The sequence below is a fragment of the Lacerta agilis genome, chromosome 1, assembly GCF_009819535.1.
Source record: "Lacerta agilis isolate rLacAgi1 chromosome 1, rLacAgi1.pri, whole genome shotgun sequence".
Lineage (NCBI taxonomy): Eukaryota > Metazoa > Chordata > Lepidosauria > Squamata > Lacertidae > Lacerta > Lacerta agilis.
The window spans coordinates 72,025,450-72,042,601 of NC_046312.1; the positions used below are offsets into that span (position 1 = coordinate 72,025,450).

The window sequence follows — 17,152 nt, forward strand, 5'->3', positions numbered from 1 at the left end:
CTGTGAAGGATGGGTGGGAAGGTTCAATTTCTGTTTCCAGCGCATGCAAAGTTTGACATTCAGGGCAGTGTTGCTTTAAGGCTATTTCTAAGGCTAAAAGATCTCAATCAGTCCCCTCAACTGCATCTTTCAAGACTCTGAGGAACTGCTTCCTTGGGGCACCGTAGGGGGGAAAGGGTAGCTAGCTGGGTGAGAACCTTGACCAAACATTCCCTTTCATCCTGTTTTCTGACCTGCCTTGCTTAACCCAAGACTGGATGTGCACTGAACCTCTGGGTTGCTCTAATTGCTGAATTCAGAAAAAGGATCTGCACCTAGTGCTGAGTGGACCATTCAAGCCCAGCAGTGCTTCTAGCTGTGCACTAAAAGCATTCCAACTTGTGTTGGAAGATTATATCTGCAGCATTGTGTGTGCACCTCTCCCTTTTTTTTGTTCATGCTGTCCTCTGCTGTTCTATAGGGCATCCTGGCATTCACTGCAAGTTGGGAAGATCAGCAAGGGGAAACCAGGATTAAATTACTCCTTCAAGAACAAACAGAACAGAAGTCAAACTATTAAGTGGGGTGATAGCACAGGGCTTGTTTGTGACTGTTTTCTATAACACAGGATTAACTAACTACCGAACTAACAAATAAGCCCTGTGAACATGGCCATTCATGGTCGTAAGGAAGAGGTCGGTGGGACTTCTTGCCCCAACTGTAACTCTAGCTTGTTCAAAGGAAGATAAATTATCTGAGTTGTCAACTGAAAAGAAACACACGTGGCTTCATATTTGCAGCTCAGGTGTTGCTGGTAAGGGCGAGGTCCTGGAAACCAGCTTTGCTTGAAAAGTATTTAGGCCCCATCACTAAAGTTTTACTTCTAGTGTTTGAAGAGGAAAACATCTTCCGATTTCTACTTACAGGGTCACACACACTTTGTTGGTTATCCAGCTCTATTACCAAGTTTTAAAAAGGCACAAGAATAGGTGCCTTCTTAAAACAAAAAACAAAAAAACCCTATATATTTAAATGATCAGGTTTCTAGCTATTGTTTAAGAGATCGCCTTCCACAGATAATTTTTGGCATCATTAGAAAACTGCACATTTATGAAATAAGAGACCTAATTCAACATTTGCATTCAGAATTAACCATGTAAGCACATGTGCAAGTTCAGTTTTCGCAGTGAGATATAGAAAGTTTTAACATTCCATTACCAGACCTATTCAATTCTCTCTTTCATCTAAAATCCACCTAAGATATTTTTTTTAAAAAATAATAATATGGGGTGGGTTGGTTAATGCTCCCGATTCTAAATTTTTATGAGGACTTTTGGAGATTTGGCCTTCAATCACAGCCACTTTGTGAACTCTGGGAGACACAATGGACTTTTGACTTAGGACAATTTATGAAAAAAGGTCTCTCCACTCTTCACTGGAAAGGTGGCAGTCAGAAATACAGACACACTCACCTGTCTAATAACAAAATGGCAGGACTGAGTGCATCTTCATGCCAAGGGACTCTTGCATCCCTACACACTCAAAAGATTTAGAGAATGTGTCCAAGATTACTTCTGAACTAAGATAAGAGATTGTTAAGGGGGACATGGGTTTCAGTATGTTTTTTTTTTAAATCTCTTTCAGAGAATAAGGATGCACCAAGTGTCTATATTCCTCATAAAAGGGGTGGCACCCGTGCAGTGTGCATGATACCCTCTTTTTCCATGTTGGTAGCACAAGAAGAATGATGAGGGAAGAGAAGAAAAAGAAAGGCTCTGTTTGATAAAGGTCTGGAACCACTGGAATGATTTACCACGCAAACTGATGTGTAACTATCTCCGCCACAAATATACAGAAACTCCCCCTCCCACCACCCTTAAACAAACAAAAAGAAGACTTTCCAAGTAAGAATGATAAGTACTATATGGTAATATCTGAAATATTTATATACATAATTTTCTTTGTCTTTTGTTGGAAGTATCTCCTGGTCAGACAGCGGCACTTTGGGATCCCTTCGGCACCATTGCTTCGCCTCTGCCCTCCCGCTTCTCAATAGACCGAGCTGTTTCGGATGCCGCAGCACAACACCATGCTTAGGATCATCTCAAAGATCTGCAGGCCAAGAGGGAACATCAGAGAGAATCCAACTCAAGCTTAAGCTATGTCCCTAGGCTAAGTTAACCGTAGGCAAGACCTCCACTTCTATTCAGACTGGCAAGAAGCCGAAGAGAAAACTAGTTCTGCTAATGCAGGCAGAGATGGGTTTTAATTTAAGATGGTTTGCTGTGTTGCTGTTGAAGTTGGAAAAAAAGAGAGAGTTAACATTAAAACCCAGTCTGCATTTTCGAGGCTTTCAGGAGCAAAGAGTACAAACTGAACTTTTTAGTTCTAGGAGGAATTGTGCTGCTCCTCCATATTTATCTGAGCTTCTGTTTTCCCTCACATTGAATGATAAAAAGTTGGTAGGTTTTTAGCCGGTCTTATTTTTATTCTGCAAGATGCCTTGAGTCCCATCATGGAAAAAGGTGGGCTATATATAAATATTTTATATGCACTATAAAAATAATAATATAATATAATCATATCATATCACATATCATATCATGAGATAATTTTCTTGATAAAGTGGTTGAAATGTAATTCTAATTGGAAAGGATATTCTGCCGAGCTAAGCTTCCACTGGGCAAAATCGAAACAGCCTTTAAAGAAGAGAGAGAGAAAAGGGAAGACTTGAATCTTAAAACAATCCTTCATCTTCTATGGGAGGGTAGAGGGATAAGGGATATTCTCCAGCTTTGATTTAGGGAACAGAGTGGCTTAGAAGCTTCTCTTCCTCCCTTGCTATCCAGAAAGGCATTGCAGGCTAAGGAAGATGCAGTCCATTTCTGGGAAACCTGCATCTTGCCCCTGCTCTGCAAGGAGAGAATGAGGAGAAGCTGTCAATCATTCTAAACTGACAACTGACCCGGAGGTCCATCAACATACTGCCCACAGCTGCTGCATGGATGGCACCTCAACAGGCCGTCTGGAAGTATCCCATATTCCACAAACCCACAGTTGCTGCCACCATTAACAACTCCAGCACTTACCATGATCACAGCCACCACAATGGCGGCAATGCCAATCAAGTACAGTTTTCCAGAGAACAGCTCATCAATTTTATTGTGACAGCTTAGGTCCTGTGGTAAAATGAACAGAATAACATAATGAGTCTTCTGGATGAGCACAGATTTGTATAATGACTTTATGATATCCACAGGTTTATTCTGAATTCCTTTCTTAATGATCCCTAGTGTGTGATTTGCTTTTTCCCAGCTGCCACACACTAGGTCAACCAGAACTTATTCCTGGTCAGTCACCATCAGTTCAGGGCATATACAGTCATACCTTGGTTGTCAAACGCCTTGGTACTCGTCTGTTTTGGCTCCTGAATGCTGCAAACCCGAAAGTGAGTGTTCCGGTTTGTGAACTTTTTCGGAAGCCGAACACCTGACACTGCTTCCGATTGAGTGCAGGAAGCTCCTGCAGCCAATCGAAAGCAGCACCTTGGTTGCTGAACATCTTCCGAAGTCAAATGGACTTCCCGAACGGATTCCATTTGACAACCAAGGTACAACTGCATGTGAAATTAAGATTTATTTATTTTTGCCCTGACATGCATTGTTTACATTGAATTTCATTTGCCATTTTGCTGCCCATTTGCTGAGTCTGGCGAGATCTGTTTGGAGCTCTTCGCAATCACTTTTTGTTTTAATGACCCTGAACAATTCAGTATCACCACCAAACTTGGCTACTTCACTGACCACCCCTAATCGTTTATGGACATATTATAAAGCACAGGCATCAATACCAATAATGGATGTAACAAGTAAACATCCTGTTATGTGACCATAGTTTTTTGCCATTAAGTGTGACCACCAGGAAAACTAAACACAGAGCTAAGGCCATTCAATCAATTCATTTATCTCAATCCAAGGTTAGCAAAAGGATGAGTGTGGCCTAAGCATTATGTGGCACCTCCTGATGCTCTTTGTACAAAGGCCCAAACTGCTGTTTATAATAACTTAATAGCCTCCCAAAACAGCTTTCGACCTACCTGTTGCAGTCAAAAAGCAAAACACAAAAAACCTGCCCTGTAGCTCTAATACTGTAATAAGCCATCAACTGATGTACATAAAATCAAAACAAACACATATTATTAGGGGTGTTCAAACCATTCTATGCATACTTTCAATACATGGGGCCATGCTTCCCAGCTGCACACCTAACACTGCATGCTGTGCCTCCTTGAAGCCCATGCATTTGGTGAGATGTTTAAAAAGGGAACCCCAACGGCACAGGTTTCCTGGTTGTTTTGAGAGTCTGTGTGCTTAGGCTTCCTTTTCAAGCATCTTGCTGAAGGCATGAACCTTGGAGAAGGGGTTATCAGTGGGGGCATGCAAGGATTGTGTTGTGACTCCTGCAGTTCTCTCTCTGTACTGGCTTTGTTCATGGAAGGTAATGCTGTACATCGCTATAGACAAATAATACACACACACACACACACACACTAATATTATGCAGCAGGGACCATTTACAAAAGATCAGGTGAATGAGTTTTTATCCTTGCAAAGGTAGAATTGTCAATATTATGGTATACATTTACTTATCCTCACACTGGAATATTCTGCTATGTATGTTGGTGGAAAGATTAAAGGAATTACTCTTACTATTCATGAGTTCACTGCACAACAATATTTTAAAAATACTAAAATGGGGCACTGTGCCTTGGTTCCTAGATTCTGAAGGTGCCTAGCTAGGTATTAGTGAACCAGTACCAAAGCTGGATTTGCACTGGCACCTGGTCAAAGGAGCAGGGTCAAAGACTACCATGGCTCTCTGACAGATGAAGGAATGCAGCCAAAACTTGACTACTCTTGAAGCATGTACCCAGCAAATCACCAATGCACCTCTACAGTGGTTGGAAGAGGATTCCCTTCACTTTTATGAAAAAAACAGCACAGGTCATCACTTGTTCAGTCCTTAATGTGAGAAATCAATTCTGACTTTGAAGCTAATTTTCCTGTAAAACACCCTTCTGCTGCAATAAAGTTTTATTTAGGGAAAGACAGCTATAGCATTTGTACAGAACTAGGGCTGGTTTCGAAGCACCCTCCCGGCCCTCAGAACAATGCTAGCACTGCTCTCTTGTACTGTAGATATTTAAAACAGTTCAAACTGCCTTTCTACTACAGAAAGTTACCTTACGTGCTTAAACAAACATGACTCAGAGTGCCACAGGTCCATTTATATATCTTAGGCTTAATGAAAGTCCTGGCTCCGTGGAGAAAGGACTGCAGAAACAACTCTAAAACTGTACTTCATATTGCAAGCTCAACATGGTGCATTATTCCCCTCTCCCACTCCCAATCAACTGACGTCTTGCCAGAGATGAAATGCCCACTCACTGAAGACAATAGGTGTATCACACAGACACTTCCTTACCTGCGTAAATGCTGAACTCACACTTTGACTACAGAGATCAGGTTGAAGGACGTTCAATGTACTGTCCAGGGCGTTTGCACCACAGCATTTTAGCTGTAAGCAGAGAAATGGATTGGAGTGAGCATTCTAACAGGGAATCTCTGAGCAGGAAGGAAAAGGTTTGAGCTGGAAGTCTGGAAAGAATCTGAAAAATGGGCTGGAAGGTGGCACCTTATACTAGACAACGATCTTCTTTGAACCTTTGCAGGGGTAGCCACCTCTCATTTAAGAGCTATTATTATATAATATGAAGACCAGCATGTGTTGGTTAATCTTTTCTCTTTATAAGAAGACCACACACCATATCACCGGTGCAGTCCATTGTGAAAAGCACAATGGGATCTGTCATATGGAATTTCAGTTCTTGCCGTTCCTGCCCCCCCCCCTTTTGGGGGAAGATGGCAAACCTGAACACATAAAGTTCCCATGTCAACCCCTTTTGGTTTTATTTAGCCACATAAAATGTCTGCTATTTTTCTTGCATCCTGCTCACTGGTCTCAACAAACCCTCCTGGAGAAAGCCGAAGTGCTTGAATGGTCAAGGGGGAAGAGCCTCTTAAATTCAACAAGCGCTTGCTTTACAGGGACAATAGCAGTGTTCCGAATTTTATACTCCCTGGGCAAGGCAGGCACTTCTTTGAACAACAACTACATGCCAACTACATGCCTGTGGATGGAAGGTCAAGTTTTATTTCCAACAAACTGTGCATCCAGCTTACTGTTTCGTGGAAGGTTTTCACAACTGCCTTTGCCTTGTTTGCTTTCTCAGGGTCAGTTGACTTTGCTTGGAGTAACGCTTGGTCGTAGAACTGTCTGATATCTTTGGCAATCTGCAAAGGGGACGGGGAGCAGGAAGAAGATACATCCACAATGAAAAATGCTAACCACGTGTTTTCTAAAGTTTCCAGTTGCTTAAGGCATGTAGGTACACCGAAGTTGGGTCTGTCACACACTTGAAAAGAGAAGGCAACCCAGCAAGATGGAGTTAAACAGTAAGAGGAGTGCAACAAGCTGGATAGGCCCTCTGCCCTCAATAAATGCTAGAGGAACTCAGTGCCCAGTCCTTAACGGAGTCAGGACAATTTTCAGTTAAGAGTATATGAGTTTGAACCAACAGTCTCCTGCAAGCCTCACGGGTCCTAAAGCAGAAGAACAATATTACAGTGGTAGGCTACCTCGGTTTTCAAACAGCATAGTTACCAAACAATTCAGAACCCGAACGCTGCAAACCCAGAAGTAGGTGTTCCGGTTTCCAAACTTTGCCCGAGAAGCCTGAGCTTCCGTTTCTCCTGTTGCACAGCAAATTTAAGTCCCCCCCCCCCCATCGTATTAAGGCTTATTTGCTTCCGTTTTAACCTTAAGCAGCAAATTTAAGTCCCCCCCCCCACAATCGTAATTAAAGCCTTCTGTTTCTGATTGCAGTGTTCTGAGGTGATATTTGGTGCTTTCGTTTTTGCTATTTTTTGCGTTTTTGTTTGTGTGGCTTTTTCAATTTTTTGTCTGTGGCCTGTTTTTCATTTTATGATTGATTGATTGATTATGTGACTGCAGAAATGGATACCCTCCCCCCCCCCATCCAAACAATGACTATAATCGGTGCAGGTAAGAAAAAAAAATTGCTTTTAATTTTTATCATCTACAATACTGTCTTATTTATTTTATAGTACAGGACATTGATTATTGCTTTCATTTTGTGGAGCAATGGTCTCGTTAGATAGTAAAATTCACGTTAGGGGTTGTTTTTAAAAGCCTGGAACGGATCAATCCATTTTGCATTATTTTCTATGGGAAAGTGTGGCTTGGTTTTGGAACACTTTGGTTTTGGTACGGACTTCCGGAACGGATTAAGTTTGAGAACCAAGGTACCACTATATTGGCAATACTGGTGCTCCAAACCAAGGACTAGTTGTTGATACATGGAAAGAGCTGTCCAGAGGCTTCTCTCATCAACGTAGTGGAGCTGGAACATGTCACTGGTTTTGTCTCCCAAAAGGCTAACCATGTGGATTCCATTGTGCCATCCCTCCCCTCTCCCCAGGGTAGTTTCCAGGCTAACTTCAAGGTGCTAGTTTTAATCTTTCAAACCCTACAAGGGCTGGGCCTTGGATATTTGAGGGGATGCTTTCTTTCATGTGCACCTCCCTATTGTTTCTGAGGGTGCCCTCATCATAAAAGGTTGGTCCATATTGGCAACAGGCGCTATTTGTTGGGTCCCTGCAATTGGGGGGGGGGACCTCTCTCCCATCACAAACATGCCAAATTCGTTTGTTGAGGAAGACTATGAAAGTTTCTTTTTCGATAGACTTTTAAGCCTGCAGTGGAAACCTGTCCCTTCCAGTTCTGCCCTTGTGTGCTTAAAAAAACAAAGCCAAGTGCTAAATAAAGCATCATGATTGTCGTGCTCCAGAGTCAATAGAGTTGCAGCAGGGCAAATGCGTTGTGGATTTAAACTCTTTTAGGGAAACACATGCGTGGGCCAGCTGTTTGCAGCTGTGCTAAGGGGAACATGCCCTCTTCACATCCCAATCTAAGCTACCCCTTGGGGAAGTAGGAAGTTGAGAAACAGCATGCCAGATTTCATTTTAAAAAGAAAGAATGGGAGGCCGTTTTTATTAAGGGATAATTTGCCCTAGGGGAAGACCATTAAGGACTACAAAATCCTCCTATTTCATTTCTTCAGTGCCATCTGGAACTGGCTAGTGGATAAAAACACTGATAATAGAATTTCCTCCCACTGTGCACAGCCTGCAGAAGGGCTCAGATGACACCAATGCTAATAAAAGTGAGTGGTCATTTGATACAGAGGAATGAGTGTGTGTCATTCAAATTATTCCCATTTATCGTGGCTGTGTGGTGCTGGTGCTAAGCTCTTTCCTGTGCAGTCACAGGAACCCCACACTCCTCGTGGTGGGATGAGATGAGAGAAATCAGTATCATCTCAGTGAAACAACATAATCAAGTTTGCCTCCACACCATGCTATAGTGAAGTTCAAGGGTGTTGTGTGTGTGTGTGTGTGTGAGAGAGAGAGAGAGAGAGAGAGAGAGAGAGAGAGAGAGAGAGGATTTAGACAAGTGCAGACAGGCAGAAGAAGAAAAATAAGGATGAGCAGAAAAGGGGAGCAAAACCTACTAGTTACTCTCAGAAATAATATCTTTACCACAGTTCTAAACACATAGTCTCAAAGAGGATAAATCTATGTGCATATGATTCCCTGGATGAATATTGCCAACTATCTTGTGAGAGAAAGAAATTCTGGAGTTTTGGGATGGATAACATCTGAGGCTACAGTGACCCAAACGTAGTAAGAGTGATATAAACACAACTTAAAGCAATATTGTAAAAAGTAGGCTACTCAAGAGGTCCAAAAGTTTTCCAACTGTTATTCAACAGGATGTAATGAGCTTGTAGGTTTCCGCAATCATCACAAAGCCCTTGATTATGCAAAGGTTGCAAGGGGGTGGGGAGAATCCACCATCTCCTTGGCAGTCTCTTCCAAAAGAAAATTGCTCTTGCAAGTTAAAAACAACAACCCAGTGTCCTTTATTTCAAGCTATTCATTGCTATAATCATTATAATGCTTACCTTGGCTTGATTTAATAACCCCCTGCATTGCCTACTTTTTTTCTCCCTGTGAGAGCATTTATTTATTGCCCCCACAGCCATTAATCTACTTTATGATAAGGTAACCAAATCAGCATCTTTTATTACATAACTTCTTCCCGGCTCTCCCTTTGCCCTGTGTTTTCATTATCCCTTTCAAGTCTAGACATCAGAACAACTTGCAGATGCATAGTTTTCCAGAGCCTCAAACTCCATAATAATGTTCCTAAAAACACTGTATTATTTGTTTAACCACAATGTTGTGGTTAGCCACAAAGACTAATACGGGGAGAGAAAACCCTTCTCCAAGTCTGAAATTTTATCTTCCATTACATAGGTGTTTGTCTTATATAAGGCTATGCACAGAAAAATCAAAGAAACTATGAGATGAACTGCCGTGGCCCCAAATGTACAATTTTAGTTTTTTTTCTATCCCAAATGGTCTTGCAGAAAAATGAACGTGTATACCCAACCCACATAAAACAATGCTAATCCTTACCACCTTCTGGACTTTGGGGAAACACCTCAAGGGACTAGGTTTGACATGTGTTCTTTGTTGAAGTAGTAACAGCTATTCAAGGATATAACCACAATATAGTCTGCATGATACTATAGCATATTTTTTTCTGTGTTTTTAGCGGTTCTTGTTTTTATGTCAGTCACCCTGAGTCCTATCAGGGACAAAGGTGGGATATACTACTACTACTCAGGCATGGAGGAAGCCTCTTGGCCGCCCAGGGCAGCAGCACGGAGGCACCCCCTGGGGGCAGGGCGTAGTGATGTGACGACGCGTACGTCATGATGTCACAGTGCATGTCGGATGCACTGCGCACGCCCCGAATTTCCAGGCATGTGCAGTGCATCTGGCCCAGCGCTGCTGCTTCCGCGGTGACCCGCCAAGCGAGCGGTGGCTCGTGGGGCTGCTCTGTCCATAAAGCAGCACGGACAGGACAGCCCCACGAGCCACCGCTCGCTCGGCAGCTCGTTCGGTCACCACGGGAGGAGCAGCACCGGCCTGGATGAACTGCACATGCCTGGAAATTTGGGCATGCACAGTTAATTTGGGCCGGCACTGCTGCTCCCGCGGTGACCGGGTGAGCTGCCGAGCCAGCGGCGGCTTGTGGGGCTGCCCCATCCATCCGTAAAGCAGCACGGACAGGGTGCCGGGTGGCAGGGCTTGGTTTGGGGAGGGGCCGCCGAGTGTCACCCCCCTCCCCTGGAACCCGGGGCGCCCTGCCCCCTACGCCCCTCCCTTCCTACGCCACTGCTACTACTACTACTACTGCTGCTGCTACTGATGAATGATAATAGCAAACTTGCTATCTGAGTGATAACCCTCATAGAGTCATGTGCAAGGATGAAACACAGGAAACTGAGTTGCGCAGTCAGACCACTGTGGCCCACCCTGTACAGTATATTCTACACTGACAGGCAACCCTTGCCAGTGTTTTAGACAGGAGTTTTCCTCAGCCCTATCTGGCAGGCAGCATCAATAAGTTTGCGGATACCTTAAGGTTTGTAGAAATAAATTTTGTAAAAAAAAAAAAAGAAAGAAAAAAGAAAAGAAAAAGCGAAAAACACCCTAAAGGGGTGACAGCCTCCAGAACATCCCAGTGAGGACTGATTGTGGTCAGCAGGCACAGCGTGCTGATTGGCTGTTGCTGGTGGGGGGTATGGGAAACTGGGTTTGGGAAATGGAATGGAGTGCGCTGGGAAAGGGGTTGTCTGGCCCCTTGAACAAAAGCACTCTGCACAGCGACATTTTGTTGCAGGTTCCACTTATCCACACTCTATTTCACAGCTATTCAGTAGCTGCCAAACACTGCGCAGGAATCATAGAAGAGTTGGAAGGGACCCTGAGGATCATCTAGTCCAAACCCCCTGCAATGAAGGAATATGCAGCTGTCCCATACAGGGATTGAACCTGCTACCTTGGCGTTCTCAGCACCACGCTGTAACCAACTGGGAAAGAGGCCGCATCACCAACACACTCAAAACTCTGAACATAGTACCCACTACGTTATTCAGGTTAGAGCACTCAGCTGTCAGAGGGAACGTTGCCAACACTTGATCCCGAGGCAACACTTGTCTTTACCAAATCATAGGCATGAACAACTGAAACAAAGTCTATATTTAGAAACTCTCTTGTATTATCCAGCCCTCCTCGCCTGGGCCTCTTGTTTCCCGTCTTCCCCTATGCTGAAACTTGGATTGGAAACTCTCAGGGCAGGGAGTTGTATTTTGTATGTCATGACAGTCTGTGGGAGCACATAGGGAACAACTGCATACATACAACAGAAGTTCCGCAGCAGCTATGGACTAAAACATTAGCATGATCTCTGGCTCTTAAACAGATGCAGTTGGTTCATCTGGCCTCCAGAACTAGAGGGCAGCTCTCAGCAGGTAGGAAAGAAGGGTGGGGTAAAAAGTTTGTTGAAGCAGCAGGTTGGGATATTGTGTTGCTGCATAGTCCCTGACTATCCTGGACCTGTTAAAACATCTGCAAAAGAGGAGCTGCAAACACCCTTCCCCAACCTGGTGCTCTCAAAGCGTTTTGGACTATAAACCACATCAGCCACAGCCATCACAGCTGTCCAAAATATGTGGAAGGCACCACGCTGGGGAAAGCTGCTACACAGAAGACAGAACCATGTGAATGTGCCCTGTGGTGATGTAGTTGCAGCATTTTGTTTCAGAGGTGGAAAACCCAGGACCAAGGGTGGCATCCAACAAAGTAGTTCCCCTCCTTTTCCTCTTCCTGCACCCTCTTCAAATCTGCTCTGCAGAGTAGGGAGAATCCCCAGAACCAATTCAAGGGGTGCATGGGCGACCCACAGGGAGAGGAGGAGGGGAAGTCCTGTCTTGCAGCCCAAAATCATTGCACTAAGCTAACTAACTAGTTGGATACCACCCCAAATTCCTAACCTAGCTTCACTGTAAAGTTTTGGGAGTTATCACCAGCTCCCTGTGCCAAATTATATTTTAAAAAGAGGGGCAGAGCTACTGGTCTTATTTTCCTTGCAATGCATCAAATGTAAACTATGTGGAGGTCAACACGCTAGGCACTTCCTCACATCACTGTCCGAGGGGAGGGAGGGAGAGGCCTAGCATGCTGTCACACCTAGGTGCTGGTACGTGAAGAAAAACAAGTAAAGGAACACAAAAACAAGTAAAGGAATACAAAACAGCCCGGTCATTTATAAATGTATTTTTGGGCACCCGGCCTAACCTACCCTCAACAAGGGGTTTTGTGAGGGGAAACTACGTCACTTTGCAGACTTAATAGGTTTTGGCCTGTAGGACACTCATGCCACATTAAAAATGTTGGCATTTAAGGTACCATGAAATTCTTTGTCGTGCTGGAAACTTACTGGTTCTGCATAAATATACATTATGAATCCTCCTAATGAATCCCCTTACCTGGTCCTTATGAACGAAGCCCCAGATTCCAGCAGCCACTTCACAAGCAAACAAGATTACGAGGCATGTGAAAAACTGTGAAGAAAACAGATCAGATAAGAAAAGGAAGTACCCTGAATGACTTTGGTAGGCGTGTGGCAAGTACATTTAAGGGGGTGTCAAACAGTATGGGATTAAAAAGGGTCAATAGTGAAATTCATGAATGGAGAGCCATCACTATCTCACCAGGACAATAGTGGCCTCTTTGAGAAACCACAATTCAATGTGTATTCCACATCCCCATACAGTTTAATTCAAAAGGAATGCATTCTGCTTCTGGGCCTTCCATTTAAAGCTGCTGTCTCATTGCAAACAGTGGCTCAGTTGGCAAGCAATGCTAAATCATGGTTTTGTGTAGGGGTAGGCTCTGCAGATGTTATAGACTACAACTCCCATCATCCCAAACCAGCATGGCCAATGGTCAGGGATGATGGGAGCTGTAGTCCACAGCATCTGGAGTGAAGCATCAGATTTATGCACTCCCAACTCCTCCACCTGCAGAGTTTAGTTCTGTTTTTAAAGGATCTCAGCTTAGTGCTATGTACAAGCCAGAAATCCCGGGTTTTTGTTTTTTGTTAAAGCTCCGGCTAGCTTAATAAGGCAGCTTTATATCTCATGGTTTGAAATTGAATTATGACACTGACTAGAGTCTTTTTGCAGCAAGATATTTGGTTCATATGTCACATGAAGCAGAGATTCTTTAAACACAGAACAGAACTTGGCAGAAGTTCTCTTCTTGGCCATGCAAAGAGGAAGAAAGCAGTGAGGGAGCACAATGTGCTAACACAGCCAGTGACTAGAAAGACCAGGATAAGTAGGACCAGCACAAAACATTGTGCACTAGCATCACAATGCCAGAAGACAATTGCAAACACTCTGGTGTAGCTGAGAATCCTTGAGAAAAGGCCTCCTGTAGCAATGTCTCAGCCATTCATGCCCATTCTCTAAAAAACGCTGGAACCATGTTATACAGTAGTGTCTTTTGAAAAGTTGCAGCAAAATCCCACTACTTTTCAGAAAGTCCTCAGACATTTGTCTACAATGCTCAAGGGACAGTTATGAGCAACTGCTACTGAGCACTTCAAGTGCCAGTGGACGTTTTATATACAGAACATGAAAAATTACAGTGCTTCCCAGAGGACTTGCAATAGCCTGGCAGAACACAAATAAGAGAGAAGCCAGGGAGTGACAGCTTCATAGGCAACAACGGGGTAGAAGAGTGCATGGGACTGTCCGGTGAAGTCTCCAAATTGGTATCTGAAGAAGTGTGCATGCACACGAAAGCTCATACCAAGAACAAACTTAGTTGGTCACTTAGTTGGATTTTATTTTTTTTTAGTTTCGACTACTGCAGACCAACACGGCTACCTACCTGTAACTGTCTCCAAACTGTGATACTCTCACAAGTCTCCCATCAATTTACTAATGTAGACCGTATGTAAAGGGGTGAGCTTGAGCATTCCCAGGGCAAGATAGGGGTGTTTATGCAATGAATTATAGCAGCACAAAAAAGGAGGGTACATATGCACTCCATCATGGGCAAGAAAGAAAATGCAACCTTAAAAAAGGCAAGAGGCTCCCAAGAGGCAACGATGGTCACCAACTTGGATGGCTTTTCAAGAGGATTAGACAAATACGTGCAGGATAAAACTATCAATGGCTACTAGCTATGATGCCTACGTTCTGCTCCCACTGTTGGAGACATTATGCTCCTGATTACCAGTCACTGGGAACCACAGGAGGGGAAGTGCAGTTGTGCTCAGGTCCCTGCTTGTGGGATTCCCACAGGCAGCTGACTGACCACTGGAATAGTCAGGCCATTGACTTGAACCAGAAGGCTCTTCTTTTTTTCCAAAAGAGCACTACTATAAAACAGGGAGGGCAGAAGCCTTGCGACTTTGTGTTTTTAATGCCAGACATGGCGATGTAGCCAATTAAGTTCCAAGTTTAGGGGTTATTTCCCCTAAAACTGCATTCTGCACATTTCTTTCTTTGCTTTTTTTTTTAAAAAAATATTTATTAATTTTATAAAACAAAAAACAAATATAACATAATCAAGCATGATCATCACATTGAATCAAACCTACAATAAAAACATACCTATAACAACAAAAACAAAAAAATTATTTATACCTAATAATTGTCCTTCACATTGTATATAGACTTCCTCCTATCTCCTCTTCCTGCGTTCCTTGTCTATCATCTTTAGTAATTTCTAAACATCTTGCCAAATCTTATTTACTATAAAAAATTACCTAATTATTTAATCTTAGCTATTTTTCTTAACTCATATTCATCTATCTTAAACACTTAACCTTACTCTAAATCTACAGTCTAGCCTTCCTTCCTAGTTATATCTACAATAATTTTTTTTAATACAATTTAAATTTCTTCCAATCTTCTTCCACCGTGTCGTCCCTCCGGTCACGAAGTTTCCCGGTCATCTCAGTGAGCTCCACATAGTCCATCATTTTCATCAGCCATTCTTCAATCGTTGGTAATTCTTCTGTCTTCCAGTTTTTAGCTATCAAAATTCTAGCTGCTGTTGTGGCATACATAAATAAAGTTCTATCACATCTAGGAATTTCTTGGCCTAGGATGCCCAGTAAAAAGGCTTCAGGTTTCTTTTTAAATGTGTTTTTCAACACCTTTTTCATTTCATTATAAATCTTTTCCCAGAAGTCTTTTACCTTTGGGCACGTCCACCACATATGGAAGAAAGTTCATTCTGTTTGTTTACATTTCCTGCATTTTGCACATTTCAGGCAGCTTTTCTGTTTTGAATTCTTGATTGTGGATCTACTTTCCTGGGGCCTGTTCTCCTTGCTATTTGCAAGGGTTCAGCCTATGTTTTGATTTTGGTCTTCCCTTGGCAGACATTTCCATTTACTTTCACACAGCAGTGACATAATTTAAAAGCATGGCCAGGCAACCTGCAGCTCTCGGGCCTTGTTTCAAAAGGCCTGTGTGAGCAATCCATCCAGGGCTCTGGCAAGAGTGTTCTGTCCCACCCTTGGCAGCCTGCTGGGTAGAGAGGATGAGAGGGAAGGAGGCAGGCAGTGGGGACAGAGGCAGACAGAGAGAGAATGGAGGTGGCAGAACTGCTCACTTGGAGCCCTGGTCCCGCCTACCAACAACACGGTCATGTCATCCCTGAGGAAATGGGGCCATGGATAGAAAAAAAGGTTCCCCAACACTAATTTAAAGCAAATCAGATCTAGGAGGCAAAGAGAGATATTTTTTTAAACATGAATCTCAGAGAACTTCATGAACCAGGCAAATACTTCTGTCTCATTTTGTACTAGGAAATACTGCTGTTCTCTAGGAGGACAAGGCAATCTTACACAAATAATAATTTAATATTTGGGTAATTTAGATACCTAGAGATACAATAACTAAACCACACATGTTTGGCTTCCCCTTTGTCACTGAGGAACACAGTGGCAATATGCTGAGCACCCTTGGGATTCAGATGGTACCACAGAAGTCTTTCACAGACATAAATTGGGATAAAATAAAGTGCAGGAGGATTCTGCAGTTTCCCCATTTCTTCTGGACAAAAGCTGCCAGCTAAACAGGACCGAAAGTACACTTAAACCACAGGTATGCTTGTCCCCTAAATGGACACCAACCCTTTCTACTGTTGGGTTATCATTAAGGTATTAAGGGAAAAGGTAAGGAAGTAAAAATGGTATCTTACTGTTCCAAGAAGGCACTGTGACTCCTGAATGGCACCATAGCAGCCCAGGAAACCCACAAACATCATCACTGCTCCAACAGCAATCAGGATGTAGATTCCTGCCAGGGAAGACAAAAGAGAGGCACAGGCATCAACAAAGGAAGTCTGATCAGAAACAGCTTGTGATGAGGGATGTGCATTTGTTTAATCCAGAATACCACCACTCCTGCTCACACCAGCAGGGAAGGAAGAGGGGTGGGTTAGGCAAAGCCAGCCTGGAGCTGTAGTAGCAATTGAACCCACACCCATCAAGTGGCAGCAGTGGGGCTAGCTCAGGATCCATTGGGTCAGTTCTTCCCTGGCCCCAGAACAGGGCTTTCCATGGGCTACTGCCAGCAAGAAGGCTGTCAGTGGGTGAAACAGGAAGCTTTGCATCAACAGAGTGAAGATAGTGTCACTCTGTGGGCAGAGGCCAGAAGAGATGGTTTAGATGGGGCCAAGAAAGATGGTGGCATGGGTACCTTCATTTTTGTTAACACACCACTTTCGGATCTGTGCATGCAGATTAAAAAGTATTGGCATGCTATTTTTTCAACACAAGTGAACCAATATTTCATGTATCGTTGGTCAGATTTCTGAATCCTTTTATTAGTTGCATCCTCTTTCTTGATTTCTGGTGGTTTCCTCTTCAATGAAGCTTGTGGTTGATACTGAACAAGAGAGCAGTCATTGTTATTTATGCCTGTGTTTTGTTACCAAAAGAGCCTTTCATCAGTTTCTAGAATGTTCACCTTCTCATTTCACTGCTACCATTTTCTCTCCCTTTTTCTGTTTTTCTTTTCTGTACCCATATGAAGGGCACTTCTAAGTTCATTGTGCTTAGATGTGATCAGGAATCTCGAACAATCAGG

The 17,152-nt window shown here is 43.2% G+C and overlaps 1 protein-coding gene across 1 annotated transcript in view; it reads right to left on the reverse strand.

Moving 5' to 3' along the window:
- Positions 1 to 1,277: 1,277 nt before the first annotated feature.
- CD81 (CD81 molecule) overlaps positions 1,278 to 17,152 on the reverse strand; it is a 51,515-nt gene continuing 35,640 nt past the window's right edge. The window contains exons 3-8 of the mRNA XM_033154408.1: positions 16,263 to 16,360; positions 12,524 to 12,598; positions 6,222 to 6,332; positions 5,464 to 5,556; positions 3,069 to 3,158; positions 1,278 to 2,091 (exon numbers count right to left, since the gene is read on the reverse strand). Of these exons, the coding sequence (XP_033010299.1) occupies positions 2,029 to 2,091; positions 3,069 to 3,158; positions 5,464 to 5,556; positions 6,222 to 6,332; positions 12,524 to 12,598; positions 16,263 to 16,360 (530 nt within the window). The 3' untranslated portion in view covers positions 1,278 to 2,028. The remainder of the gene's footprint in view (positions 2,092 to 3,068; positions 3,159 to 5,463; positions 5,557 to 6,221; positions 6,333 to 12,523; positions 12,599 to 16,262; positions 16,361 to 17,152) is intronic.